The sequence below is a fragment of the Equus quagga genome, chromosome 1, assembly GCF_021613505.1.
Source record: "Equus quagga isolate Etosha38 chromosome 1, UCLA_HA_Equagga_1.0, whole genome shotgun sequence".
Classification (NCBI taxonomy): domain Eukaryota; kingdom Metazoa; phylum Chordata; class Mammalia; order Perissodactyla; family Equidae; genus Equus; species Equus quagga.
In genome coordinates, this window is record NC_060267.1 from 135,730,560 (window position 1) to 135,756,483 (window position 25,924).

The 25,924-nt window shown below is 54.4% G+C and overlaps 1 protein-coding gene across 1 annotated transcript in view; it reads left to right on the forward strand.

The window, feature by feature from the left end:
• CACNA2D2 (calcium voltage-gated channel auxiliary subunit alpha2delta 2) overlaps positions 1 to 25,924 on the forward strand; it is a 141,235-nt gene that overhangs the window by 44,401 nt on the left and 70,910 nt on the right. Inside the window, exons 4-5 of the mRNA XM_046686268.1 lie at positions 3,420 to 3,493; positions 4,496 to 4,574. Coding sequence (XP_046542224.1) covers positions 3,420 to 3,493; positions 4,496 to 4,574 — 153 coding nt within the window. The remainder of the gene's footprint in view (positions 1 to 3,419; positions 3,494 to 4,495; positions 4,575 to 25,924) is intronic.

Below are 25,924 nucleotides of genomic sequence, written 5' to 3' on the forward strand. Positions count from 1 at the left end.
CCAGGGCTTTGCTTAGGGTTAGCAGCAGGGAGCCTCTGGGAACACTGGGGGTGGGGTTAGAGAGGAAGTAGAAAGGCAGGGGGCTCAACTGGCATCACAGGGAACTTGAACAGCCTGGTTCTCTCCCTGTGATCAGGTGCCCCTCATCCCGAGCCTCAGTTTCCCCTTCTGTGCAGTAGGCAGCCCTGGCTAGCCTGGCTTATACAGTCAACAGTCGGGGAACCTTTGCTGATAAAGTTCTGCCCTGGTTGACAACATGCCAGCTATTCCTGGGTGCCACCCCCACAATGCCTTTTTTGCACTCAGGTGGGGTTTCTCAGATGGAGGGTACCAGCAAGTAGGGTTACCAGGGCTCCCATGACCAGGGCAGGGCATCACCCTGCTCCTGGCTGGTGGCTGAAGGCTCCTCCCTCTGGGGCAGCTCCCAAAGACTCAGCCTGTTCTGAGTGAGTCAGGGTCCTATCTTCAGCTCAGCCCAGGTCTCTGAGCATCCCCAGGGCCATGCCCTTGCCCTAACTGTTCCATCTACTTGGGGTGCCTTCCTCAGTCCCCACCCACTTCAACTTGTTGAAATCAAGTTCCTTCTCTTGAAGCAGGGTGGTGGGGCCCAGGCAGGGCTTCAAGGGCAATCAGACCGAAAGAAGCCCCTCACAAATCTGGTGACGTGGGCCCCAGTTTCCTCATCTGTAAAAGAGGGAGGGTTGTCTCTGCCCTCAGGGTCATGTTGAGATGATAAAGAAAGTTAAGTTGCTGCAGGTGACAGAACAAAGCGCACATATGTTGAGGCAGTGATAGGGGATCATGGAGCTGCAGGGGCAAGAGCTGGATTAGGGAGCAAAGGCTGGTTGAGGGGAGGCAAAGACTGCACTGGGACGAGCAGCAAGGACTAGACTGGGGGCCAAAGGCAGGAGGAGGCAGGGACTGGGCCTGAGGGCACAGTTGGATGAGAGTACCAGGGGGTCAGGAGTGGCCCGGGGAACCAAAGCAGAGGGTCCCAGGGGCTGAAGGAAGATGGAGCCACATTCCTCACCCCTACAGATATGGCTGCACAGTGCAGTGCCTTCTAGAAGTAGGCCCACAGGCTATTTTTGAAAAGCTCAGACTGAGGTTATGGAGTAATTTTTTGCAGGCCACCGCTGGTTACCAAAAAAGATATTTACTAGGAAAGGAGGCCTCAATTCCAACTTCCCAGATGGCAGTTTGGGAGATTGGGCAAGCTGGACCACCTGCCAGAGCCCAATTTATTGTTTCATGTCTTGGCTTCATTCTACGAAGGATGGGGGGAATGGAGAGAAGGCACTTCTGAACTCTGAGGAGACTGCATCGTTCTTGGGAGGCCATGAAGAATATCGTGAAGGGCACAGGACTGGATTGGAGACTGGGTCCTAATCTTGCCTGTGCCTCCTCTGACCTCTGCAGGGTGGCCTTGGGCACATGACTTTACCTCCCTGTATTTGAATTTTCTTCTGTAAAACCAGATTGGGGGGACAGGACACTGTTTATGTTCCTCATTTGGGGCAGATAGGCACGGAGGAAGGGCAGGTGGACGTAGGGTGAGAGGTAGGACTGAGTGAGGAGGGGCGGAGTGTGTGGGGCAGGCCTGGGAGGGCAGCAGGGTTCCTGGCAGGTCCTCAGTCCCTCAGGTCATCTTGGCCACTCTATGGGGAAATCAAGGCCTACAGAGGGCAGGGACAGGCCCTCAGCCACAGAGCAAGATGGTGGCAGAGTTGGGGCCAGGACACAGGTGTTCAGACCAGATCCCAGTCCAGTGGGTGAAAATAGTGAAATCACATTGTTCTGACCACATAGACAACACATATCTATGTGACAGACCCACTCAGGCTTGCAGGAGCTAGGTCCATCCCCCAAATGTGTGAGCCTCTCCTGTCCCCCACCTTACCAACCTTTCCCCTTCTTGCCCTGGGCAGCTTTTGTTTCTTGGGAGCCAACCACAGAGACTCAGGTTAGGTGTTGATTAAAAGCCACCAGCCTCCTTTCTGCAGAGGCTGAGACTCCCTCCATTAGCACACAGCCCAGGCTAGCGACAAGACCTGGGACTGAGTCCTTCTCCATCATTCCTAGCCTTGGACAAATGACTCACTTTCACTGTGCCTCAGTTTCCTCATCTGTAAAGCAAGGATAAACCTCCCTATCCTGCCTCCCTCCTGGGGTGTCACGAGTTTTAAAGGACACATACCATGTATGTAACTTGGTCCGGGACTGCAGACACAGGGAGTCCTGGACCATGGGCAAGAGGTGCCTTCCTGGGAGGGTTGCAGGATGTTGCCCAGGGGTCAGTCAGGAGTTGATGCTGCTGGGCACTGGGGACAGGCATGGATGGATAAGGGCATAGGATGGTGAGGCTCGCAGGGGGAGCATGCGGCCCGCGTGTCTGTTTTGCTGATTGCTCCTTTTGCTTTCAAGGAGATTAAACTATTTTTAGTCTGCGCCACTGCTGGTGAGACGCCGGAGGAAGCCTTTCCATCGCCGAGATTTTCTGGAAGCTGCCAAGTGTGGTCTTCAGCTTGATTCTGGGAGGCTCCCCAGGCAGACAGGAGGGGACGTCACTGTCTGGGGGCTGTGGGGACAAGCTGGCGTGTGGTTGCTCTCCTAGGTCCTTGCTGCACTGGCTTCCGGAGCTCTGTGGCCCTGGACTACGGAGAGCAGTAATCTGATGCGCCCGATGTTTGTAGCACCGTGTTTAAAAAAAGTAATTTATTTTCTAATTATTCCTTGTCTTGCATAACCGTGCATCGCCAAAGTGTCGCTATTTAAAATATTTATCTCTCCACGCCGCAGGAGCAGCTCTGGAGCGTGGAGGGGGAAGAAATAAAAGTCCGCGTGCTGGTCGCAGGCATATTACTTTGACTCGTCCTGGCGGCTTTGACGTCTCCCTGTAAATACATTTATTTTTCATTAGGATGTTTCTGAGCTTGTGGCCCCTGGAGAACCAGCGTGATTACGCTGCTCATCTGTGAGAGATGCAGTACAGAGGTGCTTGAGGAATGAGCCCCGCCAAACGCATCAAGCGCTCTTCTGTGCTGGGGTGAGGGTCTGAGCGTGCGCATGTGGCCTGGGGTGTGCGTGTGCAGAGGGTGTACAGTGCTGGGCTGCATGATACTCAGGGGGCCAGGGGGCCAGGGGCTTTGGCCATTTGGTTTGATGGGGAAACTGAGGCCCAGAGAAAGTCTGCTTTGGAATGGAATCAGCCTCACAAAGTAGGCAGCACGCTGGTAGCCTGTATTATCCCAGGGGCCCAAGCCTTTCTCTACAGCTCGGCAGACTTTGAGGTTGGGGTCAAGGAAATCCTGGGTGGCTTCAAGGGATATGCATATTCCAGAGCCTTGAGCAGAGAGCCCATGGGTTCCCAGCACGCAGAACGGGGACCTGACTCTCCCCCTTTCTCTGCCCCTCTCTAGGCTGTAGGTTTGAGCCGTGTGCAGGGACCATAGGCATCTGGGGCCTGGAACGGCACCCCTCCGCCAGCTACCCGGTGAGCAGGGACCGGACCTGGCTCCTCCCTCACTAACAGGCTCTTTTCCAATCAAAAAAAATTTTTTTTTAGCTCACTGAGTCTAAGAGAGAGTTTTATGCTGAATTTTAAAATACCTTATTTTTTTCCAGTCTCTAAACTGCTAATCTCCCGGGCAGAGGGATTCTGGGACAAAGGCAAGGCCTCGAAGTGGAAATCTGTAAAATTAGCTTCAGCGGTATTAGTGTTTGCAGTTGGAGATTGAAAAATTGCTTTCCCGGGGTCTGATTGGAGGCTCTGCTCTCCTCAGGGAAGAGGCAAGAACTCGGCACACAGACACCCGGGGGGGGGCAGCTGGGGGTGGCTGAGGGACAAATGCTGTCAGGCTGTTGTGGGGTTCAGAAAAGCTTCTCCTAAGGGAGGCCCCCTCCTAGAGCCTGTGAGCTAGGCCTGTTCTGCAGAGCACGTGCTGGGGTGAGTGTGTCCTCTGCCTGAGCCTCCCCCCCACAACAGTGCATAGCTTCTCCAGAGCTCTGGGTACACAGCAGGTGCCAAGTAAATGCTATGGGGTACAGCTGGGTCTCTTCTCCTTCTCTTCCTGAGGCCTCCTGGTTCCCCGACCCCCACCCGAGTGCCTGTACCCGAGGAGGGGAGGGAGGCTTCCGGAACCTGACTGAGGGGCCAACTCTGGTGCCTGTGGATGCACCCGCCCGTGTGGCCCATCAGGCCTCTTGTGTGCTTGATTGCCTCTGATTGGCTGCAGCTGAATTCAGCAAAAGCTATTATTTGCCCTTGATGAGCCAATCAGATGGCCTCATTGGCCATTCAGAGCAGGCACCGGAACGTGGGGGGAGATGGGACACAGTGAGGCGGGGGCAGGGAAGAACAGACGCAGGCCCCAAGCCTGGTCTCTGTCCACCCTGACCTTCACACAGATCACACCTCCCTTCCCTGACTCATCACCCCAAAGCAGGGCTCCTCACCCCATTAGGCCTTCACCCTCACTGTTCCCCCTTCCTGCAGCACCTTTCCTTGCACATTTACCTGCCTGAACCCCTCAAGACCTCCTCCATGGAGTCTATTTCCACCTCTGCAGGCCAAGGTGAGCTGTCTCCTCCAAGCTCCCAGAGCCTGTTGCCTGCTCTTCTCTCTTGCTCTGCCAGGAATTACAGAAGCCGTGGGGATGGTGGTCAAGGAGATTCACACAGGCTGGGGTTCATCCTGGCCAGCCCCTTCCCAGCCCTAGGACCTTGGACAAGCTACTCCTCTAGAGCTTTGGTTTCTTTACCTGTAAAAGGACCTAATAATCATATCTCCTTGAAGGGAGTGGGGCCTGAACACAAGGAGTGAGGGGTGGGAAGGCAGGCCTGTGGGGCTGGAGGTCCAGCAGCTGCCATGGGAGGGCTTTCTTGAGCCTCTGTAGGCTGGCCTAAGGTTTGACATTGATGGGGGCAGACAGCCTAGGTCCCTCTCTTTTAGGTCATGTTCCTGGGAAACAGACTCCGAGATGCTAGGATTTGCACACAGAAGGTTTATTTGCGGGGAAGGGGATGCTCTGAGGAATAGTACTTCTACGGGGATGTATGGAGCTGGCTTGGACAAGGAGAGAAGCTGACCACAATGCAATTGAGTGGAGGTCTCAGCCAGGCCCATGGGGAGCTCTGGGGCTGGGGTGGCTCTTTAGAGATGTCCTAAATTGAGGTCAGGGGTGCTGGCCTTTGTACACTGTACTACCCAGTCACTGGATGCAGGCTGCTGCTGGGGAGGGGCATGACCGTGAGGTGGCTCCCTTCAGTCAGGGGAGAGTCCCAAATAGACTCAGCCAGGGACCATCAGCATCTTGGAATTGGGGAATGAGTGCAGATCCTGAAGGGGGACCTTCAGCAGTATCCACAACAGCCCACCTCCTGAGACCCTTGGACCTCTTGCTTCATATAGTAAGTTTTCTCCATGTGGGAACTCAGTTGCTCTAGAATTCTGGTTGGTCCCTTTGCCTGGGAAACTTGCAAGAGGAGGGATAGTGGGATGAGCTATGGCCTCCAACACAGAGGCCACAATTGGTACACATCCTCTCCTTCCTCTACCACCCATCCTACATTCCCCTCACCCTGACCCATATCCTCATCCCTGACAGGTCTGAGCCCCTGTGCACCGTGCCCTTCTCATGGCTTATGCACTTGTTCTAGACAGCGGAGTACCAAGAGATACCCAGTGTGTCACTTGGGTGTTTGACGTATTTTTCCCTGCCCCCGCATCTCCTGATAATGAGACGCAATTACTTTTCCCTGACTGCTGCTCTCTTGGCGTGAAGAGCCTGAAGTGAGCAGCCAGCAGCTGAAACCTCAGGTCCCGTGGGATTCTCACTGTGTCCCTTGTGAAAACAGTTCCTCTCTGGGAACCAGGACTTATAGATTCATAGAGCCTAAAATTGAGGGAATTGGAAACCAAAATTCCCCCAAGTGAAAGACTGGGAGTGATGGGGAGTGAAACCACTCTTACTTCTACCTCTTGGTCACTGGATCTATGTATTCTTGCCTGTTAGGGTCTCAGTACTGGTACTGGTAATGGTCATAGATTTAGGGTGTGTGCTGTGATCTAGAAGATGGCTCCCCAATCTTGCTGGATATCGTCTCCAACCTGGCTGTGCTTCAGAAAGACATTCCACCCAAGAGAATTGAAAGCGTATGTCCACACAGAACATTGTACACAAATGTTCATAGCAACATTATTTGTAATATTCTTTTAAAGTGGAAACAACCCAAATGTCCATCAACTGATGAATGAATAAAAAATGTGGTATATCCATATAATGGAATATTATTAAACAATAAAAAGGAATGAAGTTCTGATACGTGCTATAGTGTGGACAAACCTTGACAACATTATGCTAAGTGAAAGAAGCCAGTCACAAAAGGGCACATATTGTATGATTCAATTTGTATGAAATGTCCAGAATAGACAAATCCCTAGAAACAAAGTAGATTAGGGATTGCCAGAGACTTAAAAGCAGAAGAAATAAGGTGCAGGGTTTCTTTAGGGGTGATGAAAATGTTCTAAAATTAGAGTGTTGATGTTACACAACTTTGTGAATAGATGAAAAATCACTGAATTGCATACTTTAAAAAGGTGAATTTTATGGTACATGAAATATATCTCAATATAGTTATTATTAAGGAAAAAAGTCATTTCAACCCTCTGTCGGGCTGGTGGCTTCAGGGTGGTGAGGTAAGTGACAGGACCAGTGGATCCTATATTCATATGCCCACTGAAGCACCTCTTTTGCTGTAAAGTGGGTTCCTTGATCCAAGGATTCAAGGAACCCATGGGATGCCATGTCAATAGATCAAACACTTGTTAAGCTCTTGGATAGCCAACACTCTGCATGTGGGAGAGGAAAACTGTGCTTATATAACAGCATATGTGGCAGTCCCAGTCAAGATGAATCACTGCCCCTTCTAAGGTTGAAGAGGTCCAATGTAATCAACTTGCCACCAAGTGGGGTGGTTGATCTCCTCGAGAAATAGTGCCCTAGTAGGGGCTCAGGATTGGTCTCAGTTGCTGGCAGGTTGGGCATTCAGCTGCAGGAGTAGCTAGATCAACCTTGTTCTTGGGCCCATGCATAGTCTCTGTTCCTGCCATCATGGCTACTTTTTCATGCTTCCATTGTACGAACACTGGAGTAGCTGATGACACAGGCTGACTGATGGCAATTGGCCAAGTCATTTTGTCTGGTTTTTTGGTACCTCTTTCCTGGTGGTACTATCTGATAGGCATTAAATACACAGATCTTCACATTTTGTGCTCATGCCCATAGGACCATCGACATGCCTCTGTATCAGGCTTCCTTGTCCCTAATCTTCCAGACTTTCTTTATCCTGACAACCAGCCAAGCCATTTGTCACTTCCCATGAGTCTGTATATATTCTTGCCTCAGGCCCCTTCCCTTTCCATGCACAGTGGATGACCGAGTGTGCTTCCCAAAGCTTTGCTCTTTAGGAGGATTTCTCCTTAACGCTATCTTTCAGGGCCATCCTCGAGTGGGTCTGTAATGTAGCTGCCATCCGTTTTCAGCTCACATCAGCATATCAAGCTGACCCATTTGAGAATAAGCTCAGTGTTTTTCCTCCTCCATCAGCTGGTCATGAAGCACCCCACACACACTCCGTACAGTCTTAGTTGAGAGAGGAGCTCTCATGCAACAGTAGTGAATGAGTGGAGTCTGAACCATCTGCTCATGCAGCTTCTTGTGCCTCTGACCAGGCTCGTACTTAATCAAGGTTCATCCCTTCCTTCTTACAATGGATTGCTCTTGGGCTCACAAGACCTCATGACTTTGTGGGTCTGACAGAAGCCAGATCATTTAATATACCTTGGTTATTTAGTCAGCTGCCATGTGCAATCTCTACGAGGGCCCAGTCACAATCCAGGAGCTGCTTTTGAAACGGTGTATAGTTTTCTGTTGAAGATGGTCTGGACCCTAGAGCTGTACTGTGGTTCTCCTATTAGAACCAGCTATGAACTCCACACAGCATCTTTTCCCAAAGCAGATACCTCTGGTACCATTGAGCTTGCTGGATCATGTAACCAAAGCTGCAGGGCCACCTTCACCTCAGCCTGAACCTGCTGCAAAGCCCTTTCTTGCTCTGGGCCTCACTCAGAGCCGAGATCCTTCCTTGTCACCTGTTTATGAGATGGAGCAATATTCCCAGGTTGGCCTACAGAGGACAGCCCCCACTGAATTTCTGTCTGATGCTTGTGCCCTTCTCACCAACACATTCCTTCTCACTTTGGTAAACAATGTCCTCTGGGCCCTCCCATGGAACATGGTCATAGTGAGTTTTCTGGCCTTTTGTAGTAGAACCACTCTGATGTGTCCGCTTGCCTCAGCCTTTGATCCCTTTCTCAAGCGTTTGCTATGGGAGTTCTGGCATCTACTTCCCTTAGTGTGGGCCATTGCTTTTTCCAGGCTTCCAACATCTACTGGGGTCCTTGCTGAGGTGTTAGATCCCGTATCATGGGAAAGTGCTCCCATATCAATAACCTCTTCCATATCTGATCTTATCTTCTGCCATCTTCAATCCGTCATCCTCAAGGTCCCGTCCTAACTGTTGGCTAGATCCTATAGTCCCTTCAGGATATAGTCCTTTTTTCTCCCTTAGCAGGCCCAGCACTTCCTGGGGTTGGTTATGTTCTGACTTGACCCTAGTTTTTGGTTTGGTGGCTGGGAAGGAGGACTCCAGATCCTGAGGAGAATGTGTTGTTTTGTAGCATGGAGGCCTCTTTATCATATTTAAGCAAGGTAGGGTCCTAGCCTTTAACAAGCAGGAACAGCCAATTCTGCAGGCTCAGAGAGTTTAGGGGGTTCTGCGGTTTCAAGGTTCTTGAGTGCAGTGACTCAGATGTCCCCATCCCACAAGTCAGGGCCCCACTCCTTCCCAATCAGGGTCCTGACCTTGGGGAGCCAACCTGCTAGGATTGAGACTGTAGCTCCCTCGGTTGCCACTCTTTTGATTAAGTCCTATGCCTGACCCTCAGCTTTTTCTGCCTCTGGCTGTAGGAGATGAGAGTTTTTTTTATATCCTGCCAAGTGGGCTTCTGACTTTCACACTTCACCTTAAACTTGTGATTAATCACACACAGCCTTTCATTGTCTCTCTCCAAAGCATTGATAGCCTTCAGCAACAGCCATCCCATTCCATAGTCCTTATAATTACCCTTCCCTGAAACTCTCAAACACCTGAAATATTGCACCCATCCACAAGTATCCCATCTCAGTTTGTGATGGGTGAACATTTCATCAGTTGCACCTTTATCACATACCAGGATTGTCAGCGGTCCACTTACCACTGTGGTGAGGCCCTCAGTGCCAGCAGGACAGCACCCACTTTAGAGAGGCTTTCTGGGAGCACTCCCGGCACCAGCTGTGGCAGGGTCAGTTCCCTGGAATCAGACTCTGATGGAGGTTTGTGTGGAGGTGTTTACTGGGAGAGTACTCTTAGGGACCACACCTGTGAAGGGCGAAGGAGGCAGGATTGGGCAGCAGAAGTTTGGCTGTGATGCAGTCATAATAGAAGCCTCAACCAATTCCACAGAGAGCACTGAGATGACCTCGCCCCTCAGAGTTGTCTCTAGTTGAAGCTGGGCCTTTGTATTCCTCCAACCAAACTGGTGTCAACCAGAGCATAGGTGAGGCAGTTCCCTTCTGCTCAAGCCATAGCCAGGGCAGGGGCTCAGCCAACAGCAGCCAGCAGGCAGCGTCTTGGCAGCTGGAGGATTGAGGGCCTCGTTCTGAAGGGGGAGTCTGGGTGGCACACCACAGCATTCATGTTGTGATGCCACACAACTCAGATCCAGGTTCTAGTTGTGTCTCTTACCAGCTGAGACCTCGGGTGAGTGTCAAGAGCCCCCTGAGCCCAGTGTCCCACCTGGAAAATGAGGCATTGCCAAGCCCCCATGTCCCGGGACTGTGAGGGGTGGGATCTGAGGATGGCTCAGATCAGTGAGAATTCAAAGGCTACACACATGTGGGGCAAGGCCAGGTCATCATCCAGGTGGGGCCTCCAGGCTCAGGGGCCTCCAACCCCTAGAGCCAGCAGGCTCCCCATCCTTTCCTTCAACAAGAAAACCAAGACCTGCGCAGCCCAGGTTTGAAGAAATGGGAAACATGGGCTAAGTCTGCACTGTCGATAAAACTCCTTCAAGTCTGACTGGCTCCTGGTGATGAGTGAAATCAACCCAGGGCTTGATCAAGGGGTCAGGGGTGAAAATACTGTTTCTTCTGGAGGGGCAAGCAGAGGGTGTTTGTTCAGCCCATTCAATGGGTTAATAAATATTTGGCGCAAGGTGTCAGGCTGGGTTCCTTTGGCTGGACTTCAGGATGACTAGTGTCATTTGTTCAACAAAGTGACCAGCGAGGGGGGCCATCAGGCATCTATCCCCTAGCGGAAGGGGATAAACTGATGATGGGGATGAGCACAGGCAGCGTGGCTGTCCATGGCAGGGGCACTGAGGAGGTAGACAAGGAGCCCTTGCAGAAGCCGTGGGCTGTCACTTCTGTTGAGGCCTCTGTAGGCCAGGTGTTCTAGGCATGCCACAAATGACCCCTTATTTGCAAGGGCTCCATGCCAGTGGGTATGGCTCAGAGGCAGGTCCCGTGTCTAGGTCTGGCACCAGGTCAGAGACTCCGGGTCACGGTGGCCAAGAACACCCCTGATGTTAGCTGTGTAGCTGGTGTGGTGGGGGCAGACGCCTTGTGGGTGTGGCTGTGGGCAGGGAGGAGACAGCAAGCTTAGAGGAAGGGAAAGCTCTGAGATGGGCATGCGTGTGGCGGGCGTGCCTTTTAAAACGATCATCAGCCTTAGTGTTCCAACAGCCTCTTTCACTTTGTAAAAGCCTTTTCTTTCGAAAAATAAAAGAAGATTGGAGGCAAGTACAATATTTGGCTGTGGTGGCTGCTAATTTGGCACTGAATGTCACCTCCGCCTTTCTCTTCCCCGATGCCAAGTACTCCTTCCCTGGCTCTGGGTGGGCGGGCGGGGTGATGGGGCTGCAGGGCGAGCTCCCCGAGCCTCTTAAGATGCGAGATTCATTTCCTTAAACACACATTGTCTCACTCCAATTTCGCGTCCGAGCAGTTCTGGCAAGGAATTAGCAGCCCCTGGGAGACAGCAGGCGGGTTCTGTTTACACGGGGCGGGGGCGGGCTGGGGGGGTGGCAATGCAAGCAGCGGGGTTGGGGCTGTTGGGACAAGGAGCCGAGGACCTGGGTCAGGGGCTGCCTCACCTGGCCAGACAGCTCTCAAAGGGAGCCAGGCAGAGCCTTTGTCAAAAGAATGTGTAAATCCTGCCCCATTTTAGATGTCCTGAGTACATGGAGGATGGGGACTATACAATGATTTGGGGGGCAAATTGAAGATATTGGGCTCTCGAGTCAGAAAGGACACTTAAGATTGTTTGGCCCAACCCTCCACCAGAGAGGACTGGCTGAGGCCTGGGAACCAACTTTTGTCGACCCCCTCCTGTGATAGGGGCTCACTAACCCTGGAGGCCGCACTTTGCTTTGAGTCAGGATCCCTGGACCCGTCCTCGACATGGCCCTTCACCTCTGCGTGTGTGTCTCCTCTGTGGCCCTGTGAGCTTAGGAGGCTACAGTCCTGTTGTGTGGGAGAAGCAGCCCCGCTCTGGGAGTGGCCCCCCAGGACCCAGCCTCAGGTCTCTCCCTGTCCTGGTCAGTCCTCAGGGCACAGGCTCCCACGCCACAGGCCTCCTCACAGCCCAGCTGCCTTTCTCTTCAAGGTGTTCAGGCCATTGTGTGTGTGGTGGCGATGGTCTTAAAGAGGAGTCTGAGGAGGGTGACGGTTTTAACCCCTCCTCAATGGCGCCCTTCAGACAGCATGACATCAGCCCGGGGAATTCGGGCCTCCCAGCTTGGGCTTGTTCTAGAACGTTCTTTGTGGCTGGGGCTGCTGTTTTATGCCCTCTCTGCCCTCCCGCTGTCCATACCCTCAGCCCCCGCCCAGCCCCCATCCCCCACCCCTGCGGAGTCTCGGGCCTGGGCTGGACACCCCATAGATACCAAATCAGGGCGGAGCCTGAGGAGTACTGTGGGGGAGGTGGCCCGTCCCCCTGCTCTCCTACGCGGCTGCTCATTCATCACCTCTTAGAGGGGAGACCTGCTAATTTGTCAACCCATTAGCTGGGCACGAGCAGCATATGGAGCCAGTTCCTGCTGCCCTCTTCCCTCCTGCCTCGGATAGCATCATCTGGGCTCACTGCACAGCCCAGGTCTGGACTTGGGTCACGGGGGAAGGGGGGGCACCATCTTGCCCCAAGGCTAAGCCCCTTGGGAGGCAGCCGAGGGTTGAGCGCTCTCCGCTTCTCCACAAATCTACATTTGGACTTAGCAGCAAAGCCTCTCTAAGCCATGGGCTGAGCAGGGCCCTGCTTTTAGGAAATTGGGCTTTATTTTTAGTGTTCAGGGAAAGATAATTTTTTCTCACCCACTATCAGCAAGAAGATCAATTGTTTTCTTGGTATTTCTAGATCCTCTTGTCTGCAGGTGGGGGTGGGCAGGAAGGATCGCCTTGTCTGACAGTTCCATTGTGGCTCCCACACGCAGAGGAGGGAATTTGTGCCCTGGGACTCTCTCTGTTGCAGTCTGGCACTATTGAGAGGGATCTCCATGGCTGTGGGTCAGTGGCTAGAAGGAGACACTAGCCCAGTGTGACTGGCCCGAGACCAGTTCTGGGCTGCAGTCCCTCTGAGATGATGGGCAAGGTGGCAGGGAACTGGGTCTGCTTAAGGGCGCCCTGTGTCTGTCACATGCACATAGATGTTCCCTGAGGCCTGCCGTGTGCTGTACTTGAGCAGAGGGACCCAGGATTCCTCAGGCCTGTGCTCAGGAAAGGATGCACCCCACCTCATTCGAGCCTTCCCCCCACATGCACATGTGAGCCTAGACGAATGCACACTGGGATGTGTGTGCCTGGACATACACACCAGAACACACACATATGCAGGGATACACATACACCAGGACACGTGCGTGACTGTACATTGCACACTCACAGGAACACCATCACCCTTCCCATGTGCATGATGGTGAATATTTGTGTACACACACCCTGCTGTGCACTGCACACAGTGTCTCCCAACATACAGGTACAGACACACACTCAGGAACATATACTGGCTCCTGCATCTCCTGGATTTATGACAGGAGATAAATTTGCAGTTTAGCAACCCTAAACTGCTAGCACCATAAACTCGGAGAGCCTGATTGCTAGAGCTTCATGGTGTGTCGGCAGCCCAGCAAAGCATGATACCATATAGGAGGGGTTTCCCAGCCAGCTTTGCAGGCCAGCCCTCCAGGGCAGAGTATATCCAGGCCCAGCTGGTAGAGGAGCCTATGCAGGGACTGCTTCTGCCAGGGAGGGGCAGAGAGGGAGGGCACCACCTTGGGGCCTTGGCCTGGGGCATCTCCAGTGCTCCTCAGGGACCCTAGGTTGGGGGAAGGAGACAGCAACTCGGAGGGGTCCAAGCCCTGGGCTGAGGGTGGAAGCTAGCTGTGTACATGGCAGGGGCAGTCCAGAGACCATGCTGAGGATGTGGCTGATTTGGCATCTTAGCCTTGTTCTGGAACCTGAAGGAGGGGGCTTCCTGTTTGAACCCCTATGGGGCACCTTGAAGAGCAGACTGGAGCCATGTTCCAGTGATGGGATAGCAGGGCAGGAACTGTAGTTGGATTCTGGAGGAGCTCAGAGTTTCCCATGGCTCCCTGGCAGCCAGGCCAGGGGAAAGACCTGGGGTGTGGAGTTCTGCACACACAGGTAGGGAGGCTGCCAACCCCAGCGTACAGACGGGAAAGCTAGAGGGGTGAGGGTACATTCAGAGACCCTCAAGGAACAATGACTGAACAGGGTCAACTCAGCCCTCTTGCCCTTATTCCACCCTGCAGGCCCCGGGAAAGGGCCCAACTGGAGTTCATCCCCAAGATCCTTCCCCAGCACCCCAGGTGACCTGGGCCCCCAGACCCTGCCTGCGGAGCCCTCTGATTGGACCCCCTGTGAGGGGTCTCCCAGCAGGCCCAGTGATACGGGTGGGGGTGGGGGTGGGGAGGAACACAGCTTCCTGGCTCTCCTCTCCCTGCTAGGAGAAGTAGGGCCGCCTTACATAATTGGGGCAATTTGTTCCGCTCTTGTCCTCCTGGCGTTGTTGCCCTCACCGCCTCCTTGCTGAGGGAGCCCTTGACGGAGCTAGCAGCTCAGGCGTCCCTCCCTCCTGCTGGAGGTTGCTGAGCAGCGGACGCTGGAGCCCAGAGCATCATCACTGCTAAGACCTAATGGGTGTCTAGGCCTGAGGAGAGTCGGGGGCAGGGGGCACAAGGTCACACCATGTGCAGGGACCCAGGCCTCCTGCCCCCAGCCTGCCAGGTGACCCCACGGGTTCTCAGAAAGTTCATACCAGTAGACCATCCCCCAAGACCCCAGTGAGGGGTGGGGGACAAAGCTGCCTCTGCCCTGCTACTGGACGCCTCCCAATAGCTTTCGTCACAGGCCCTCGGGCCTAGCTGCCCATTCACCTCCACCTTGGCTTGCTGTTCCGCTGCCAGGTGGGCACTCTTTCTTGGCCCATCCATTCACACTCCCTTTCTGGAAAGTCTTCCCTGACCTCCCTGGGTCTTCCTGGCCCTGCCCTGCTGTTCACCCCTCCTTTTGGGGCCTCAGTTTACCCATCTGTATCCTGAAGTCCTGGACTTCCAGGCTTGCAAGGCCAGGATGGTTTCCTGCGGGTAGGAGGACTTCCTTGGGGCGTGCCCACCTGCTGGGCCCAGCTCAGATCTGTGCTTCCTCTCAACAATCGCCCTGGGCAGATGGGTTGGGCAATGACAGGTAGGCCTCAGGGCCAGGTGGGTTCGTTGGGCGCCAGTGAGGCCACTGAGCAGAGGGAAGATTCGATTGGCACCATGAGTCGATCTGAGTGGATGATCGCAGGCAGATGAATTAAGGTCTCGTTGTACAGAAGAGACTGCGCTTCCTGGGAGGATTCGGCCAGGTACCTTTGAGAGATTAGCTCTTCGGGGACATTCAAAACAGGATGAGGTTGGCAAACACCCAACTCAGCTGACCCCCAGTTAAACTTTCATAGCCCTGGGGGCAAGCAGCCCCATGGACATTGCTGAAGGGCCAGTCAGAGGGGCTTCCTGGAGGAGGGGGCCTGGGGCAGGGTTAGGGATCAGGAGAATCACAGGATCCTGTGGAATGGAGATCAGCTGCTAGGAGGTGGGGGTGGGGGTCTGGAATGTGGGGTCTGTGGTCAAGTGTGTGGTTAGTCTGTGTAGTCATTGAATCCCAGCTCCACTAATTACTGCTGCCTCAGTTGTGTCATCTGAGAAATAGAGAAAATAACTAGGGCTTCTGAGGGTTTGATTCAATGGATGACCAGCATGGAAGCTTGCTTGGGACCCACTGATATTGGCAGCTACTCCTGTGGCAACCATCACCCCATCAAGCAGCCCCCAAAGCTGGCCAATGAGGAGGTGGCCCACCTGGAATGGGAGCCCAGGCACAGCAGCTGCCTCCCCTGAGCACAGCACACTTACTTTGAAGTTCATGACTCTTCAGACCAAGGGCTCTTGCAGCGTTTGCTGCAAGGCAGTGGATCCTGTTTGCACAGTTCGTTTGCATGGCAAACACTGTACGCGGACACGGTGAAGGTAAACGTTGGCCCCAGTGGCCGCTGGGATTTTTCATTCATGGAAAGAGAACCTGGAGCTGGGAGTGCCAGGGATTGTCCCTCTCTCCCCACAGTGAAATGAGGGGAAACTGAGCCAGGGCCTATTCAGGAGCACCCAGCTGGGAATGGGCGTGGAGATCTGCGACCTCCCAGTTCTGGGAAACCCTTGGGTGGTGACCACCCTGATTTTTTCAGGCCCAAACATGAGTTTTCCCATGAGAACCCAGGAGAGCCTGTAAATGATGGGAGAGAGCAGGTCCCCTCTGGGCGTGTGTCCCCAGTATGTGCATATCCTTGGTGCACGCATGTCCCTCATGTGTACCTGTCCTCAGAGTATCTTTAGCATGTGCAAGGCCTCGTGTCTGTTTGTGTCTCAGTCCTGTTTGCTTATTTATTCATAATTCCAACTTAGTCTATGGAAGATTTAAGGGCACTTACAAGGATACATAAAATTTAAGAAGAGCCTATAAATTGAAAGTAGGAGAAAAATAAAAGAAAAACTAGAGGAAACCTGAGATGGAGCTGGAACGTGCTGACAGAGAATGTGGACAAGATGGCCCAGGTGTGGGTGTGCTCCTTCATACGCTCACTTGCACACTCACCTGGGCCTGCTGCAGCTTGGCTGTGGTGCCTACTGCCTTATCATCGCCCAACACTCGGGTCTTGTGATCAGAGGAGGGAGCCCAGTCCTCTGGGGACCCTAATCCAGAGGTCACTGTTGGTCAGGCCATGCCCTTGCCCCAACCAGGCCCACCACCCCTGCTGTTAGGAGCTTCTCCAGAGGCATGTCCAACAGGAGAATTTAGGGCCATGACCTTTAGGTAGCCCCAGCCATCTGGGGCCAGAAAAGTCCCACTGCTTAAAACATTTCAGATGGCCGCAGACCACCTTTTGAGGTGTAGATAGAGACCCACAGAGCCTCACCCAAGCCTGGGGCTGCTAGGCATCCAGTGACAGTGGACAGGTCTGTCTGGGCTGTGGTGCTTTCTCTGTGAGCCAAAGTGTGAAGCATGGGCAGGGTCTGCAAGCGGCTTCCAGGGCACAAAGTGTGACTGTGGTGAGGTCAGTGTGTGTGAGTTGGTATACAAGGTCAGGTGCGTGTGCTTGGAACTACAATGTGTACACAGGTATGGGAGAGGACCCTAAGGAACTTTGCCCTGAAGGGACCCTTGATACCAGGGGAGGCCACAGCCACCTCCTAGGCCTACTTCCATCTCTGTCTTTATCTCCTATACCTGACATGCCACCATCTCGTGTTTTCACGAGAGCACCCAGCCCAGGGGCCTCTCATTGTGATCAGTGCTGTCACTATTTGGCAACATTGTCAGCAGCAAGTCTCAGCAACAAAGGTCAGACTTCCAGCCTGCGAGGCCTGGAAAGTCGGACCCTGCAGGATAGCATAGGGCAGGGAAAGCTCTCGGCTTCAGGAGCAGCCCTGGAAGAAGACTCCATGGGAAGCCAGCAACACCTTGCATTTGACCTTTCGTCTTTGAGGAATGCTCCAGAAAGCCTGGCTGAGACAGCTCAGGGCTGTGTGGATGCCGAGTGTGAAAGTTCACGCCACACCATTCGGCTGGTGAAGAGCAGGGCAGGGATTCAGACCCATGGCTTTTTAGCCATTCTTGGCTGCAAGTGCATAGGACCCAGGGATGGGAAGCTCTCCCCTTTGGACAGATTCTGACCCTCTTGGCACTTCAATTTCCTCATCTGTGAGATAAGAAACCAGCCAGCTGCTGAGCTCCTCCTAGCTTTTGTCACAGGTCAGGGAGGGGATGGATAAAGAAAAATCAGGTCCACCCCCCCAAAAAAAGCCTGCCTGGGAACTTTCGGGGCAAGGTCGGTTTCTGGCCACTCTGGCATCCCTGGGAGATCTCCCCAGCCCCTGAAAAGGCTTGCCTGCCCTGGGCTATCAGTGCTGGGAGGGTTGGAATGGAGGTGGTGGGGGCAGAGGAAGCAGACTTTGTCCTTTGCTCCTTGGCCTTCAGAACTGTCTCAGGCCCAGCCTCAAATCCATCTCATGAGGGTCTTTATGGGGGTAAATTTCTGCTAGCTCTGGGCTGAGGGGCAGTCATCTTAGCTGAGGTCTCGATAACAACGCAAGCTGTGAAACGATTAGGAACCCTCCCTGGCCTGCCAAGGATCCACGGGAGCCGCTGCCCACCCTGCTCCCAGAGCCCCTCGCCTCACCCTGCCAGTGCTCTCGCTCCTCACAGAGCCAAAGACAGGCTCAGAGGGTGAAGGAGTTGAAGACGCCAGATGGCAGGCCAGTGACCAGACCCTGGGCCTGTTGTGTGAGGGACAGGGCCCTTGCTCTGAGGGCAGGGTCCACGTCCAAGGCCACACTGGGCCAGGGCTGCTCAAAGTGATGACCCAGGTAAAGGGCAGACTGGGCTTGTCTGGAGGACAGGGGTGCTGAGGGGCACTGAGGACTGGAACTGATGGCTGGGGTCTGGGAAGCCCAGAATCATGGGCTCCTCCACTCACTGCCTGTAGACTCCAGCCAGTTTCTCCACCTTCCAGAGCCTTGGTTTCTTTTTTTTTTTTTTAAAAGATTGGCACCTGAGCTAACAACTGTTGCCAATCTTCTTTTTTTTTTTTTTTCTGCTTTGTCTTCCCAAACCCCCCATACATAGTTGTATATCTTAGTTGCAGGTCCTTCTAGTTGTGGGATGTGGGACGCCGCCTCAACATGACCTGACGAGCGGTGCCATGTCCACGCCCAGGATCCGAACCCTGGGCTGCTGCAGCAGAGTGCACGAACTTAACCACTTGGCCACGGAGCCAGCCCCAGCCTTGGTTTCTTCAGCTGTAAAATGAGGACAATAACTAGACCTGCCTTTTTAGGATTGTTATGACGAGGACAACTCAGTGGGTTGTGTGCTGAGCCCTATCTGGCTGCAAGGAGGGGACACCCTGTCATCACTCTTGTTGTCCTTCTGCGGTTGAGAGGCTGGGGAGTCTTGAGGGAAAGAAGGCGGGGCCCACTGGGTGGGGAGGCAGCAGGAGAGAGCTGTGCCAGGCTGGGTGGTAAGGGGGCCCAGACGCTGGCACAAACAATCTGTTTCCCATAAACATGGGCACCCACACCAGCCGGCCGCCACCCGGCGACTTCTGCGAGTTGGGAAAGTGCGGGTATGTTTACTCACACTCCCCCGTGCCAGCTGGTATGCTGGGCACAGCTTCCCTCCCAGCTGCCTTGACAGCCGGCAGCTCCCAGCTCAGGGAGTGGGGAGAAAGCAGGGGCCCCTGGCTATTGCCTGTAGTTGGATTCACTTTGGGCTCAAATCCCCAGTTCCTGATGCTATTCTGGACCAAATCAAGAGGACAGGGAGCCCTGCGGGTCTCCACAGCTGGTGTCCACTTGGCTGGGCGATGACACAGCTCCCCTGCTCTCCAAGATCACCTGAGTAGCCAAAGGGCTGGAGGCCAGAACTGTCCAGAGACCCATGCCTTGAGTTTAAGCAACAGGTATCCCTCTGGTGGGGTCCAGGCCCACTCCCTCCCCACAATCCAGCTGCCTTTTCTGTAAGTGCTTCCCTTCACTGGGGTGTAGACAGTACCCAGACACCTCAGCACACCCAGAACTGATGGGTACACATTCCAGGTAGGTGCGGTTGCAGGGGCCCTGGTGCTCCAGGGGCCCTGGGATGCTGGAGGCTGCGAGTCTCAGGTTCTGTGCTCTGTGAACACCTTGTCTGAGCTCAGCCGTGGCAGCTGCAGGAGGTGCACATATCACCCCCATGAGGTCAGGGCAGATTCTTGGCTGGGAAGGAGTCTCTGTGGCACTGCACCACCCACCACCAGGCCTGGGTCAATCATCTTGAACTCAGGAGTGGTCAGAGCTTGGAGGCAGGGACTTGGAGAAGGGCTTCTTAGGCAGGCTCTGAACGGCCAATGCTAGAGCTTTAACGTGTGACCTGGGTCATGGGTGATGGAAACCTGGCCCTGAAGCATTTGCTTTTGAGGTACACAGGAATGTATCCAGTGCTGACGTGGGCAGTCAGGGATTCTGGAGTGTCTGCCCTCCCCAGCCCCCGTAGACTTGACCATTTGGCATTGTCACCTCTGTGACAGGAAGACACCCCCTCCATCAGATTCCTTTCTCATCTCCCACCTATCCCCAGAGTATCCCTTTGACCACCAAGGGAGCCAGAACTTGGGGAAACTAGAGTCACAGACTGCAAGCTTCATGATGATACACAGCCATGGGGATGCTGTTATCTAATGATGACAGCCCAGAGTCCAGCTACTGTGCAGAGTGACCATGAGTGAATCCCTCCTCAGCATCCCTGACAGCTGGGCTTGCGTTCTTCCTGTGACAGAGGCAATGCTCCCAGGGTTTGGGATCCTTGAGTGTAAGAAAGTTCTCCAGTTTCCCCTGAGCTGGAATATGCCCCTCTCCTCACAGGTGCTATCAGTAACCTCAGAGTTCTGCCCTCAGGAGCCTTGGAGAAAGTTCCTCTCACACTTGGGGCTGGGTGGAGGCCATGTCCCTCCCAGACTGCTCTCACCTGAAATATACAGGCCTTAATGCTGGAGGCCTCATTCCAAGTCAGGTCTGGAATAATGGATAGATAATCAGGATTGCCACGGTTTAGTCCGTTTAGAAATTCAGATCTGTTTCAGAAGAGCGAAGATGGCCACACCCAGCAATGGGCCATGTGATCAGTGCTCCTTTGTGGCAGGTCATGCGTCACCCCAGGGCGTGTGCGGGGCAGGCCTTGCAGAAGTGGGGGTCTGCATGGGAGCAAGTGCAGGGAGGTTGGCACAGACTGGCCCTAGCTCAACTGGGAGGATTTGGTTTATTGTTCTGTGTTTGGGTTTTGTGTCTTTTGAAAAACAAGAGATTGAGCCTTTTTATGACATGGGTTTTACAGCGTAACGAGGCAGCGTAATTTCCCATTCTCAGCAGCAAGTGCACTTTTTACACTAATTGCATAATTAGACATAATGTACTAATTGCGGTAATGGATGACAGTCAACTAAACTTTAACTTTAAAAACAGGGAGGCGTTGCTGGGGGTGGCGGCGGGCCTTTCTGCCCCTGTGAGTTATTGAAGGGAAATCTACTGGTGAGAGCTCCTGGCAGCTGCCTCTTGGGGGCCAAGGGGCCACAGAGCCACCAGGGTCTTCTCACCTTGTGGTCTAGGCCACGCCTCCTCCCCTGAGGACCTCCCTCCTGCTTCCTGGATATTTACCTCCCTTCCCCTCAGAACCTGTTCCCCAGCTTCCCTTCTGCCCCCCACAAGCTCCTGGGCTCCTGCCACTGAGCAATCCCATCAACTTTCCCTCCTCCCAGCCTTTGCACCTGCCGTTACTCCTGCCTAGAGTCCCTTATCCCCCGTCCACCTGTATGTTTGGCAGACTCCTCTCCAGCCTTTCAGACTCTGCTCAGATGGCCTCTCCCCTGAAAAGCCATCCCAATCTTTTCCTTGATGTCTCCTCCCAGCCATACCCAAGCAGGCCAGCCCAGGTGGTCCTGTACACCTCTCCCGGCTGTCACCCCTCTGCCATTTGCAGTCTGAATGGACATCTGTTCCCTCTGGGTGGCAAGTCCCAAGAGAGGAAGGACAAGGTCTGGTCCATCTCTGCTGCCCTAGGCTCAGGAGGGCCCCAGTAGGAGCCTGTGGCATGAGTGTGGAGTGCCCTAGTGGGAATGTAAGGACATGTGGATGGGGGTGGGGAGGGAATGGGGCTGTTAATGGGCCACCAACCCAGGAGGGCCACATCCTTACCAGGTCCTGGAAGCCAAGCCAGGAGCCCTCCTCCCTGCTCCCACACTGCCTTTGTGTCCTCCTTCGTAGCCCATGCAGGGCCAGGTTGTAATGGCCAGGATAGATGTTTGTGACCCCCTCTAAACAAAGAGTTCATGCCAGAAAATCCCTACTCGACATGAAGGTTAGTTATTAATAATGTGACAACCAGCATCACAGTGTACAAACGCTGCTTGCGACATGACACCACATATGGCTGACTAACTATGGAGCCACCCCACCACAGGATGGTGGCAGCATGGCATGGCTATATGGGAACCAAACGTGGCAGCTAGTGGATGTCGGCAGCTGATGAAGCTTGCAGCATCTGGCCCATATCTCCCTGCCTGTCCACCGACTGTGTGCTCTGAGGGCTCCAGGGCCCCTTGCCCTTGCCCTACTGTAAGTCCCGCACCAGGCAGGCCAAGGAGGGGCCAAAACCCCTGCCCTGGGGAGCTCTCAGCCACACACACAGTCCAGGGCCTAGTATGTCCCAGAGCAGCTGGGGTAGGGTTTTCAGGCACCCACTGTAGGGCAGTCTCTCAGTCCCGTCAGGAGCTGTGCTGCGGGGCTCAGGGCTGGTTGGGTGAGGGGAGAGCCCAGGAGGTGCAGCCTGTCCTGGATCTGTCCTGAGTGCTCTCAATGGGAGGTCCCCCAGGTACCCAGCTACTCCATTGATCCCATGGTTTTTAAGGGTAATTAGCAGCTACGTCAATACCTTCAGTTTTCCCTGCGAAGGCAGGAGACAGGGGCAGCAGCCTGGCAGGGGTGGGGCCCAGGCCCGGGACCCAGCTTTACTCTGACTGACTGGGGTCCCTGAGCTGATCGTTACCAGTCTCCTATCCCTCCATTTCCCTCCTGGCTCAGTTTAGGGTCCCTGAGCCACCATGAGCCCCCTATCCCTATCCTTCCACCCAAGGTTCCCCTGATCCCTGGCACAAGTGTACCCCATTCCAGCAGCTGACCCCCATCTCCAACCCCAGACTCTGTAGCCTTTCCAGTGCTGACCCATGCTGGCCAGCCTAGGGAGGCCCAGCTCACCATCTCTAGTCCATTTCTGCTCTCCTTTTAGGTGCCTGTTGGCATGAGGGCTGGGCAGGCAAGATCCCCACCGGCTATTCCTTTCAAGACCAGGGACCTGACACCAAGATGTGGCTAGTAGGGGTTGGAGAACAGCAAATCCCCCAGGGTCATGTCATGAAACTCAGCTCCCACCACCCGGCGTGTGTGCTGCCCAGCACACTGGGCAGGGGGAGGGGCTGGGATGCTGGAGCCCCTAACTGAACCCCCACCTGAGCCTGGGCCTTTGAGGAGACAACCAGCAGCAGGGCCAACCTGCGTCAAATCTTTCTCGTTCCATTTTCTTTCTGATTTAATTTTCCAGAGATTAGGACTCGTTCACCTTCGCTGCAGAGAGGAGCCTGGCACACACGCCTGTTTTTACTCCCAGGGTTGGGTGGGTGGTTAGTCGATCAGGCTGTTCTTCCAGTCCTCCCCTCTTCCCTTCCAGATCGGCATCACCCTGGATCCTGCCTTCAGCATCACCCTGGGTCCACCCCAGGCCCCTTTCAGGCCCACCAAACCCCAGCTTATCCCTGATGCCCCTTTACTGTTTGCCTCACCTTCAAACTTGGGGATAAATGCAGGGAACAGAACTACACAGAATGTGACCTAAAACAAGGGCTTTGGATCAGACAGACCCGGTTCGAATCTGGAGCGCTGCTATGTAACTTAACCTCTCTGGTCCTCAGTGTCCCATTGGCTAAATGGGCACGATCAGAATGATCCCTCCTCAGAGGTTGTCGGAGATCAGTGAAGTCAAGTGTGTAAAGCACCTGCCCCCGGGTGGCCAGAGCTGACACTCTGTGAATGGGGCTGTTCCTGCGGCTGGCCCCACTGCTGCTGGCTTTCTGGGACTTTGCAAAATGCTTCTCCAGTCTGACTGAGGCTTGTCCAGGTCACTGGTCCTGGGGCCTTTTATCTCATGTGGTAGCTGTCTCTGTGTTACAGACACCTCAGAGCTCGACACCCCTCCCAATCCGGACTGTTGGGAGCTGTGGGGATGAGGCTGGCTCCATCTGCCCCTGTGAGCATCCAGGCTTCCTGTCCAAGGTCACCATTTCTCCAAGCGTCCTTCAGGTCACCTCCCCTTTATGTGGAGCCACCTAGGGAAGCAGGAGGCTGGGCAGAGGGTCTGGGACCCCTGAGAAGGCCTTGGCCTCCATAGGCCCTGGAAATCCCCAGGCCAGAAGGCTGGCCAGACATACTGCATAACGAAAGAGTTACTAGAGCTGAGAGATGGTTGGGGTTGGGGCCAGCACTGGGGTTGAAGGTGGGGGAAGGAGGTAAGGAAATGAAGGGAGAGATGGAGGGACAGGTCTTGGTGGGGATTCCCTTAAGGGGAGGAGGACACCCGGGTAAGCAGTGGCCACAGGAACATGGTACAGGATGGGGGTGTCAGGGACTCCTGGGAACAAGGAGCTGCAAACTGTCTCCTGAATTGTCCCTCGGGGCCTCAGCCACCCCTCCTCTTCCTGTTCCTCAGCCCCTCTGTCACTGTGTCTCCTGCCCTCCCCGACATGCCCACTTGGCTCTAGCTAGCCTGTCCCCTAGTCTGCTGCTGTGGCCCACTACCATTCACCATCTCGTCTGTGGGATGAAGCCCCTGCCTCTTCCTCACACATCACAGCTGGCGTAGAGCTGCAACAGCCTGTAGATCTACTGGCCCCTGTCTCTCTCTTCAGTCCAACTGCCTGTGCAGAGCTGGGGGCCATGCAGGCTGTACTGCTGTGAGAGCTGTTGGGTTTTTCCAATTAACTCACTGGGCCAAGGACACCAGCGGGCATGCAATCATGCTGTGGTTGTTGAGGCCCTGCACCCGGTGTGCCCTAGCCTTTCTGTTGCTTCTGAGCTGGCCCCAGGGACCAGGGCTAGAGGCTAGGGTTCAAGGGGAACCAGTCCTGGGCATGTTCCAGAGCTGCCCCGGACTCTCCCGGGCTTCCTGCTAGGGCTGAGGGTGGAATGCACCTCTCAGACCACATCAGTGGAGAGATGACCTATCCCCCAGGGTGGGACCATCTGCTGGACTGTGTCACTTGGATCTCCCTGGGTCACAGAGCTCAGCTCAGGGCTCACCCCAGGGAACGGGGCAAGTGGAGCAGTTCTAGGGGAATGTCACGAGGGGTGAGGCATTTGGGATAGAAGGAACAAGGACTTTGCGATTGGGATTGGGGGATGGGCTTGGCTGGAAGCTCAACCAGCCCCTGCAGTTCTGGAATTCTGCCCTCATCTTTCCAGAAACCCTTTCTAGTCCATTTCCCCACCCTCACTCGGGAGGATTTACATAGGCAGGGAAAGGCGGTGGGGAAGCAGGCACAGCAGGAGCAAAGGTGTAGCAATGGGTATCAGAATGGACCAGGGACCCAGAGGTCTGCAGGTGCATGCCAGGTCATTGGGCTGGTGGGCCCTTGAGTGCTGGCATCAGGAGCCAGTGGGATGATATCATAGTGGGTCTTTGGGTAGAAGTGGGGCAGGAAAAAAGCATGGCAGATGCAGCCCCAGGCTCTACAAGGTAGCACAGCTGCAGGCAGAAGTGGAGGAGTCAGAGCAGGTCCAGCTGGCCCAGAGCTCCTCTTAACGTAGAATTGGGCACGTGCATTTGCTGAGGGTCTGTTACACACATGCCTGGTGCTTAGGGAGAGATGGAAGGGAGCTGGCTTTGGCTGTGCCCTAAGACTGGCGTCCCTGTGCTAGGTTCTCCTATTATCACCTCCTGGGCTAAGGCTGAGGTGTCGGAGACAAGGACAGGATGGCTGGGGAGGGGCTGCCCAGGAAGGCCTGGGAGGAGGGGTGGCACTGGAGGTGGGCAGACCCTGGGGAGACAGAGGCTGCCTGCTCAGGAATGGTGCCGATGGCTTTGTATCCTAAGTGTGTGGACCTAGCAGGGAGAGAGTGCAGGCAGGAAGGGGACTGTGATTCCTTCTGCAGAATTCTGGTCATCCTAAACAGTAGCAGTAGTGACAGTAATATAGGTTCCTCTTGAATGAACCTTTTGGTCCTTGGTCAGCCTGTGAGGTGGGGACTGCCATTCTCTCATTTAATAGATCAGACACTGAGGTTCAGAGATGGGGTAACTCTTGAGGTTCAGAATTAGCAGGGCGTTTGCTTTCAAGTCTTGTGTCACCTGTCAGGGCCCTGGGGTGTGACCCTGCCACCTGGAGATCCACTCCATCTGAGGCCCCCAAGCCCTGGCCCAGTCACGATGTAAGGCTGCAAAGGGCACCCTGGACCTGGCAGGGAAGGACTCCCTGGTTCCTCAAGGAGAGTTGTCAGGAAGCCTCATGTTCAAGCCTCCAATCCCTGGGCTGCCACTGCCATGGACAGCTCTGATTGGGGCACCTGGGAATGAGCTTGACCAGAGAGTCAGGTATGGTCACTTCATTCCTTGCCCTGAGAAGACAGGTAGCT